We start from the raw sequence: 10456 nt of genomic DNA, 5'->3' as shown, positions 1-10456 counted from the left end.
CGAAACCGCATACTCACTGAGTAGGTACTTAATTTCAATAAGTACTTAACGAGCGCTAAAAGAGTAGGTACTTTATAGCCAGATCTTGTTAAGTATGAATGCGAGCGCTGTACATCATCCGCCATGTTGACATTTTCATGTGATCCACGACACAAGCGATATGAAAGATATGAGCGACAGGTTTAATTCATCTATCTGTAAATATCTTGATATTGACAAAACTTGCTCATTTTGTGGTCTTGTTGAAGAAACAGCTGCCCATTTATTTTGTGATTGTAGCATAACCAATAAATTATGGGTTGATTTAAGTTCTTATATTTTTAACCCACTAATGTTTTATCCTTAAATATATTATTTTTTATTAACCCTCTATCTATGGCATGGTGTTGCCCTTTTTGGACCTCACACTGCCCCTTTTATTTTTTTATTTTTTATTATTATTATTAATATAATATCACCTGACATGTCTGTCCAATCAAATAAGGGGCTAAAGTGGTTGTGGAAACCCCCAAATCGTCATCTCTTGAATATGTTGTTAAATTTCTTCATTTATGCAAATATGTTCGCCCACAATCAAGTCGCTTATCGTTTTCCTCTTTTTCTTGTTGAATTTAACTCTCGTTTTATCCCTCAGGCTTATAAATAGCAAACAAAAAGGCATTTTCATTATGTATTATGATGAATTATTCAAAGATATTTAACCTTGTCATTGTGCTTTTTTCCTACATTATTCTTACATGTATTCTTACATTATGATACGCAAACCCATGATATTATTATTATTTATTTATTTATTCGTTATAATTGTTCATTGTTGAAAGATACAACCATGGTATCTTTCCCTGATCATTATGTAACTATTAGTTCTGCAATAACAAAATGATATGAGGTGGAGTGATGGAGGGTCTCGTAAGGGCAGGTGGGGTGATGGAGGGTCTCGTAAGGGCAGGTGGAGAGATGGAGGGTCTCGTAAGGGCAGGTGGAGTGATGGAGGGTCTCGTAAGGGCAGGTGGAGTGATGGAGGGTCTCGTAAGGGCAGGTGGAGTGATGGAGGGTCTCGTAAGGGCAGGTGGAGAGATGGAGGGTCTCGTAAGGGCAGGTGGAGTGATGGAGGGTCTCGTAAGGGCAGGTGGAGTGATGGAGGGTCTCGTAAGGGCAGGTGGAGTGATGGAGGGTCTCGTAAGGGCAGGTGGAGTGATGGAGGGTCTCGTAAGGACAGGTGGAGTGATGGAGGGTCTCGTAAGGGCAGGTGAAGTGATGGAGGATCTCGTAAGGGCTGGTGGTGTGATGGAGGGTCATTTTAGCACTGGACTTAATATTATAAAACATATCATTGTTATAAAACATATCAAGTATCCTTAAAGGGTTAGTTCACCCAAAAAAGAAAAAAAGTTATTTAAAACTGCACCAATATTTCATAATATTACTGTTTTTTGTTCAAGTAAATGCAGCCTTGGTGAGCATAAGAGATAAGAAACATTACCAATAAAGCTAAAAAATCTTACCAACCTTATAATGTTGCTATGTTTTTATTAAACTGTTCGACAAATTTCCATTGGAAATACTTCAAAATGCACCCAAGGCAGTTTGTTATGTGACTTGTTATGTGTGTTACTAACCCTTACCTAAATAAATAGCCAGTAATCAAAGCATGCATAAAACATCCACACAGTTTAGGTTGAGTAAAAAAATGAGACCTTACAATTGCAAGTGTGATTGTAAACTGTATGATTATTATAAACCGAATTAACTTGATGTTCCTTGGTATATCTGGACTTATTTCAGTAAGGACATTTGAAAATCTGTTAAACTGTTAAATGACAGTTCATTCAGGGTGAAATACGATACAATGTGCAGGGCCATAGGCGGAATAGCCAAATGCTAGGGGCGCCATTCATCCATAGGGGCGCCAAAATGAGTGAACGAGTGATATATATATATTTTTTTAATAATACTATTTTAAAACCATTCATTCAAAATACTACCAAATAAAGCACACAAAAAAACTCCACAAAAACTTAATTAAGTCCCCCGACTCTGGTCCGGCACATCAATCTTCCCCAGCCCAGCGAGTGCTTGAAGTGTGTACAGAGCGCACGCGATCAGTTGTTGGTAATTTGTTGTGTAGTGTCGCCCCTCGCCGCATCCAATGTAGACAGCATTGCTTTTGTTTCAGGGTGATTAACACACTCAAGCACCCCCGTAGAAATGGGCCTGGCAGCTCGCGCCAGGTCTATACACGGTGAAAGTTACCTAATTGTGACGGATGGCCAAATTTAGGCCTAGGCCTACATGACACATTTTAAATTAGCATTATAGTCTGCGATAGATACAGTGCCAAAAAGAAGAGAAGAGGAGTGTGTGTGTGTATGTATGTATATATATATATATATATATATATATATATATATATATATATATATATATATATATAGGCTAAATAATCATGAACACAATGACGGGGTAAAATAGGCTGCATGGGGCACCAGGTAAAGTTCTTGGCAGCAAATTGATCAATCTCACTGTCATAATGGCCTAATTAACCCGGGATTCACCTTATCAATTGTCTTTTTCATTTACTGGGATGGGCAATGAGGTCCCAAAGATGTAATCCCAGTGTCTGAAGTAGGGGGCGAAGTTCCCTTTAAAGTGCTGATGGTGAGCCAGGTGGTGCGGAGCCCCACCAAAGCATGGCAGCAACCGGTGCACTGCCCAAGGAAAGTCATATCCACAGTGGTCCTCCACTGCCATCCAGGTGTTAACCAGATGGAAAAGGATTTCGCTAACAGGGTGGCAGCCCACCAGCATGGCACTGATAAATGCAAGGGTTTGTAGAGACAGCAGTTCAGAAATACTGGAGTCTTGAGCTGCCAGAGCAAAAGTGTCCCTGTTCAGATGGTGAATGCGGTGGATGTTCTGGTACAGCCAGGGAATTCTGGGAAAAAAATACATAAATTTGTTTTAGTTTGAGATATATATTATTGTGTGTTATAAAATGTTATTTAATTTATGCTGAATCTACAAGTGGAGAAAATAAGTAGAATGAAATATATGATAATGACATCAACAGATTATAAAAGATGAATGGAGGAGAGTGATTTTTCTATATTTTCTATTTAGCTGCACATGATCTTTGTTCCTTATATTTGTAATTTTAAATGTAATAAAAAGAAGTTGGCACATCACAGCTCCATACACTTGGGGCCCTTTTTTAACTATCTAAGCACATGGTCTAAAGTGCACGGTGCAAGTGCACGTAGGGCGTGTCCGAATCCACTTTGACGGGAAAAATGTTTGGCGCCCAGCTCATGGTCTTAAAGGGTTGTCCCTATTCTCTTAAAGGAGTAGTTCACTTTAAAATGAAAATTACCCCATGATTTACTCACCCTCAAGCCATCATAGGAGTATATGACTTTCTTCTTTCAGATGAATACAATTGGAATTATATTTATAAATGTCCTGGCTCTTCCAAGCTTGATAATGGCAGTGAATTGCAACCAACAGTTTGAAGCTCAAAAAAACACATCCATCCATCATAAACGAACTCCAAACGGCTCCGGGGCGTAAATAAAGGCCTTCTGAAGCAAAGCGATGAGTTTGTGTAAGAAAAATATTCATATTTAACACGTTACAAGTAAAATTCAAGTTTCTGCTAATGCGCAACTTATGATGTTGGACGTGGCTTAGTGCGTCATGGTGTAGCGTAAATATCCGCAGTACGTCGCATTACGCTTTACACTTAAAGTCCCCATGAACCGGAAGTTCCAAACGACTTTTCTCTAGTGTTGTGAAGTATTTCCAAGTGAAACAGAATATTTAACAGAGGGCAGGGTTTTACTTTAGCACTCCTCCTCTCCATCTCTGCTCATAGCAGACTAACGGTTTGAGGGGAGTGGTTAAGCGTTTTCAACACAAGCCGTAAAACTGACGTCATCAGAACCAGACCGGAAGTAACTTTTTAGATTTTGATTAAAGATTACCACGGCAAACAATTTTTTTCTGTGTATTAACTTGCATGGATTAATTGTTCCCCACAAGACTAGTAATATGCGCTAACAAAGTAAATAGGATCAATTTTGATTTCATGTCACTTTAAGTCAGATCCGTATGTTCGTTTGGCAGGAAGGTAGTTATTTTACTTTATCAAGTTTTAAATATGAATATTTTTCATCAAACTCATCGGTTTGCCTCAGAACACCTTTATTAATCCATCCCCCAACCCATCCCCCCCCCCCCCCCAACCTTTTTTTTTTTTTTGGTTTGCAGAACGTTCCATTAACGTTCCCTTGACGTTCTATTAAACTGATTTCATCTTATTTATTTTAGATATTCTCCCGCGTCCCATAGTGGTATAAGCGGCATGGAAGATAAATTAATGTCAATAATCAGAAGGCTATAAACATGTTTTTTTTAACTATTGTTTAATCAATAGAAATAATCCAAGCACATAAACCATCATATGGAGGATTAAGTAAGATCAATTTTATTTTTACCCATTAATATGTTAGATTTCGTAATTTTTATCACTGTACCACAGTAACAGATTTTATGTTAAGCGTATTCAACACAAATACGGATTTTTTTAAATATGTATTTTTTTCACAAACATTACAAAATTAATAACAATTATGTGACTACAAGATAACATTACATTCATTCTATATGAAATAAAACATCCAGATAAAAAGTTAAGACTGACCAGTTGTTAAATGTTTGTTTGGTTATAATGTATTTATGAATATTAATTAAATATACGTATGAATATATGTATTATGAATGAATGAATTTATTATGATGATATTTATATGAATAAAGACTGAGAGGAAGAACCTGAACATTTAGAAAATATTATTCCAAGAAATGTACAGCATATGTACTGGCTCGTCTATCTCTTGTTCTGTGAAAGCTGTGAGTGGAGGGAGGGGAGTGTTCTGTTCAGCTCTGTGTTTTTCTGAATGTTACTTCATCTGTTTGCCTGTATTGTTTTGACCAATGCTGCATATCTGTGTTTTGCAGTGTTCATTGTCAAACTCATTATTTAATTAAATTTTTAATTATTTTTACATTTTTTTTGAAACGCTATTTTTTATATATGAAAAAGAGGATTCATTGTATTTTATTGAGAAAATATTTTAGCTTGTCATGTATATTTTTTTATTAGATCAGATAAAATTTTAAGCTGGCATATGTCATGGTGTTACAATGTGCCCTTCACATGTTACAGCGTTCATACTATGGGGCATGTTGTCACATTTAACTTTCATTCTTCCAGGGTAAATGAAGAAAAAAGGTATACACTGTATACACAATGAATGAAACAAAGCCAAATATTTGTACCAGACATGTGTAAAATTAATGTGGAATAATAAAATTAAAAAAATACTCTGAACCCTAGTTTACACAAACTGAGAAAGTCATAACCAAAACATATTTAATATTTAATATTTTAACAGAATTTAAAACTTTGTCACTCCAATTGTGCAATGAGGAAGCTCCACATGCTGAGATTAGAGAGATGTGTCCTGCTTACTTGTGAATGGTATAATGAAACATGAAGAACAGCGTATCGAAGATGAGCATGCATGAAACACATTCCCTGAATGCTTGAAATGAGGACGGTGCTCTCTCCGTAAAATGCGTGCGCCGTACTGACAGAAACAACGCGGTTAACGGTAAAACGCCAACCATGTATTTCCATAAAATCCGAGAAGCACATCGAAACCACTGATACAAGCCAACGGCTTCACTGCGTATCCTGTACTTCTGAATCCACCCCACGTGTGTACTGAACACATCCAGAAGCATGAAGGGAGCAGAGAAGATGAGATGAGTGCTGAAAGCTGCGCACACGCTCCAGTGGGGTGACATGAGGAGAACATGACGTTCCTTATACATGAAATCCCAGATCCACTGCAGCAAAGAGTCGCCTCCGAAAACCAGTAAGACGAGAGCAATCATTCTTGTGAACTAGCCTACTGTTGTTTTTGCATAATCGCCAAAGGCAGCAACAGCAGAGCGATGATGTCTGACCCGCTCTCACTGGACAGTATGAAGAGTAGCCACTTTAATTCTGACTCGGGGTGAGAAATGCTGCTCTCCTCCCACCATCGCAAATTTACCAACTCAAAAACAAGATCACCCGATCTCTTTGAACACCGATCTTTAACTTTTCAAAAATTACAGTTAACACACTAAAAATAAGAGTTCCGTGCTGTCTTCTGATAGGCCATTCAGCCCTGTTAAAATCTATGTAACAATTGACACCTGTTTTGTTTAATTTCATCTGGAAGAACAGACCGCATTAAAAAGAGCTCTGCATCCAATTAAAAAAGGTGATCTAAATGTAGGCTATTTGATTTTATTACTGTTGATTACGTATTTAAGAATAAATTGATTAAAAATTACTTTAAATATGGAATATCATCCCTGAATTGATTTTTGAAAAGTTGGGGGAGGTTTTGAATTTTTAAGCTAGAATTGTGATGTAGCCAAAATAAGGTTCCGATAAAGCTTTCTTGTTTTTATAAAGTTATTTTTTTAGTAGCCTATAACTTGCACACAGTTGTAGGCCCATATACGTTTAAAAACAAGTCCTCAGTCATTTTACAGAAACTGCTAAGATAATGGTATAATATTGGTGAGACAGTTATATAAGAATAAAGGACATCTAATTACTGCTCTTTATTATAATTCCTTACTTATTATAAGATCCCTGTAACTGCTAAAGAGTTTGCAATAGTATTTGATGCCATTAGTGGCCTTATTCAACTCTTATCAAATACCCTCTTTCTTTGTATCAAAATACGGTAATCCCCTTTTGATTTTATAATCAATGGTGTGCAACATGTTTTGATAAATTTGATACATTCATGTTTTGAGCTTCCTCAAGAACCAATGAGGTTCATTCTTGTGTGTTATGCAGCACGTTTGAGCTTCCTCAAGAACCAATGAGGTTGTGGTAAACAGAAGCTCAAGTATGTTCGCTTGACGTGCGAGAACCAATGAGGTTAATTCTCGTGTTATGGAGCACGTTTGAGCTTCTGCACAAACCAATGAGGTTCATTCTTGTGTTTTATGCAGCACATTTGAGTTCCTCATTGCACGTCATTTACCCCTTTTCCACCAAGGCAGTGCTGGTGCCGGTTCGGAGCCGGTGCCTACTCGCGAACCAGTTCTTTGTGTTTCGACAGCCAAAGAACCGGTTCTCGGCCAGGAAAATTGGTTCCAAAGCGGCACCAACTCTTTGCTCTTTCCTGCAAGAACCAATTAGGTTTTTTCTCGTGTTACAGCATGTTTGAGCTTCCTCAAGAACCAATGAGGTTCATTCGCATGTTATGCAGCACGTTTGACCTTCTGCAAGAGGTTTGTTCTCGCACGTCAAACAGGCTCGGATGAGCTTCTGTTTATTTCCGCTGAACCATTTTTAAAAAGTGAATAAAAGCCTATATTAAATCTGTTCATCATATAAAGCGATCGAGTTTTTAGTTGAAAACGGTGTCATAAACAGCCACTTAGTCTAATAGAAGGATTCCACTTAATAAATTTGCTTAACATTATACACAAAATACACAAAGTAACAGGGAATTCTGTGTCTTACTGAACATTAAGTTACAGTGATTTTATGTTTATTAAAAAAAAAGTCATATAAAACATTACATGTGGGTCAAACAGTCACACTCCACAAGTCTGCTTTTAATTGAATGAAAAGTCATTATAAAGAAGTTGACAAAAGTTAAAGGGATAAAGGGATATTAAACCCCAAAGTGAAAATGTTCTTGTCATTCTCATGTAGTTCCAAAACACCAATTAATTCCAAGTAAAAAGAAAAGAAAAGAAGAAAACAATGCTAAAGTTTAAATAAAGGGGGACATTATATAACTTTTCTCCAATAATGACCATATATTTCTTTATAAACAGCATCTGTGTGTGTTTTGTGTGGAGTTCATACTGCATGTAATTGAGATCAGGCCGTGGGAACAGAATAATACTCTTACTCTTTGTTATTAGGTCTCCAGTCAGCAGTGACAGATGCCAAATTCAAATATCTTTCACATTATCAGTTATTTATTGTTGTGGAAGAAGGCAAAGCTCTCACTTCAGCAGACAAAGACACTAAATAGACCACACTGCATAAGCTTTTAATTTACTAAACTAAGCACACAACTTTACTGCTGTTTTTTGGATGCTGTCAAATAGTGCAGTCATTCATTTATCTTGGTATTCCTGTAAAAATAATAGAAGAGTGGATTACTAATTACATGAATAAAATACTACATGTCCTCTATCTTAGTGCTTCCAGTTATCTCCTGACTCATTTCCCAGTGAATTACACTGTAATGAATTTGTCATTTTGTCTAACATTTGATATATTTCTCAATATTTTATTCCAGGCTTATCTAGTTGGGTTTGGTGCCACTGTAGTATTCACTGTCTCAAATGAATGTGCAGCTATTATGAAGGCCCCGCCTCTGAAGACCCGGCAGACAGATTACTGTGAATACAGGAAACAAAGAAGAGAATCGGGAATCGCGTCTGCTCCCTGCCAGCTCCTTTGTATCCCTGATGGCTGTGATAGGAACCAGACAAAAATGGGAGGAGTCAGGGTGGCAGAGGGATGCTGAAAACTGTCGAGGAACATAGGTGAGTCGGCTATATATAGTCCTGCTCTTGTGCTGATTATATTTGAATGTGTTCCTCCCAGGGGCGTAGAATTTAGTGGGGACGCTAGGGACATGTAGAGAGAGAGTGAGTTTGTGTGTGTATACAACCCTACAAATTATGCCCCACAAAGATGGCAATATCCGAAATCCTTGTGGGGATTTTTTTTCCGTTGTTGGTAAAATAGCTTAGGCCTATAAATCAAGTGATGTTTTTTGAAAACGTAAAAATACAGAAAGTTTTATGTGATGGGTAGGGTAGTGGAGGATAGAATACACAATTTGTACAGTATAATCATTATGTATATGGAAATTCCCAACAAAACATGAAAACACAACATTGCTTGGTCTGTTGAAGGCTTGGTCTTGTTGAAATGAGAGGTCTGTTTGATCAAGTTGAATCCCTAATCATCATCAGCTGAGGCTGAGTATGCAACAATTTACGGCGAAAGACTAACTCTTGAACTTGACGGAATGCGATTGACCAGCCCTATTTGTTTCAATCGCGAGAGGTGTCAAAGCTTACACTACTCCTACATCCTACGTCATACATCGCTATGTGTTACTCTTTTGGAATAAGTCGACTTGTGTACGGCCGTCTGCCGGAAGCTAGTAATTTTAGTCAATATTTTTCTTACACGAACACATTGCTTCACTTCAGAAGGCCTTTATTAACCCCCGGAGATGCGTGGAGCACTTTAATCATGGATGGATGCGCTTTGTTGGACTTCCAAAGACATACACCCATTCACTCCCATTATAAAGCTTGGAAGAGCCAGGACATTTTTTAATATAACTCTGATTGTATTCGTCTGAAAAAAGAATGTCATATACACCTGGATGACTTCAGGGCGAGTAAATCGTGGGCTAATTTTCATTTTTGGGTGAACTATCCCTGTCAGAATGTCCGTCCTGGAACCATGTTGAGTTAACACGTGCTGTTGTTATTATATGCTGCGTCATGCTGTATATTGGAGTTTATCTTATCATATAATGCTTATTTGTTATTTGACAGTTGAGTATTCATTTGTGATGACTGTTTAGTCAGTTATTGATACTTTGTGAGGTAATTTGTGTAGCCTACAGATTTGATACTGTTATTTATATATTCTACAGACCACTAACGTTACACAACTTGATAACATTACATAACTTCCCTACCATCCTGAGATTGTAAATGGATGTCACTGATAAGTGCTATTAAAGAGAAGTTTGAAGAAGATACTTCTCCCGTGCCTGATTCTCTTACCGGAATCAGTGTCCGCCTGCAGAACTGTAAATTATCAAAGGTTGCCAGATGTACTACTCTGCAACAATCCCTTTAAGATTATAGGCTAGGCTACACATGTGCATGTTTTAAACCTGTTTCAGCTATTAAGGTAAAAATTTGAAGTGGAATTAAGTTGCAAGCACTGTTAACTTCTTCACAATAATAATTGGAAATGGGCTAAATAGACTGGAGTGAGACCATAGACGTCTCTCGAGCTGTCGCTATCTTTTTTGGCACTCTAATGTTATTACAGTCACAGATCGCTGTAGCGCGAGCGCACATGAACCGATCACCTGTTCTTCACAGCAGGACAAAAACATTAACTTGTCCGATTTTTTGGGGGGAAGTGAAAGATAATTTTACTTGCCCGACCTGAAAAGTAGCTTAAAACTTTAGTGACAAAAAAGTAATTAGGGAAGCATCTAAACGCGAAATGTTAAAAAAAATCTCGCGTTTAGATGCTTCCCTAATTACTTTTTTTGTCACTAAAGTTTTAAGCTACTTTAGTAAGCTATTTAATCTTAACAGC

General features: G+C 37.4%; 1 protein-coding gene across 1 annotated transcript; it reads right to left on the bottom strand.

Annotated features, from left to right (window-relative positions):
- Window positions 1-2442: 2442 nt before the first annotated feature.
- ch25hl3 (cholesterol 25-hydroxylase like 3) lies at window positions 2443-6074 on the bottom strand. The gene is made up of 2 exons (XM_084114132.1): window positions 5531-6074; window positions 2443-2935 (listed from the first exon to the last, which is right to left on the bottom strand). Exons 1-2 carry the CDS (start codon window positions 5956-5958, stop codon window positions 2560-2562), a joined length of 804 nt encoding a protein of 267 aa, XP_083970258.1. The 5' UTR covers window positions 5959-6074; the 3' UTR covers window positions 2443-2559.
- Window positions 6075-10456: the final 4382 nt, after the last annotated feature.

This window comes from Abramis brama, assembly GCF_963993115.1.
Source record: "Abramis brama genome assembly, chromosome: 5".
NCBI classification, from domain to species: Eukaryota; Metazoa; Chordata; class Actinopteri; order Cypriniformes; family Leuciscidae; genus Abramis; species Abramis brama.
This window is presented reverse-complemented; position numbering and strand designations above follow the sequence as displayed.

What these genes read in the sequence shown, in the direction of transcription:
- ch25hl3 (XM_084114132.1), bottom strand. Translation starts at nt 5,958, where the DNA reads ATGATTGCTCTCGTCTTACTGGTTTTCGGAGGCGACTCTTTGCTGCAG. An exon ending in TTTCATTATACCATTCACAA is followed by an intron (nt 2,936 to 5,530) that starts GTAAGCAGGACA and finishes TTTTTTTCCCAG; the next exon opens with AATTCCCTGGCTGTACCAGA.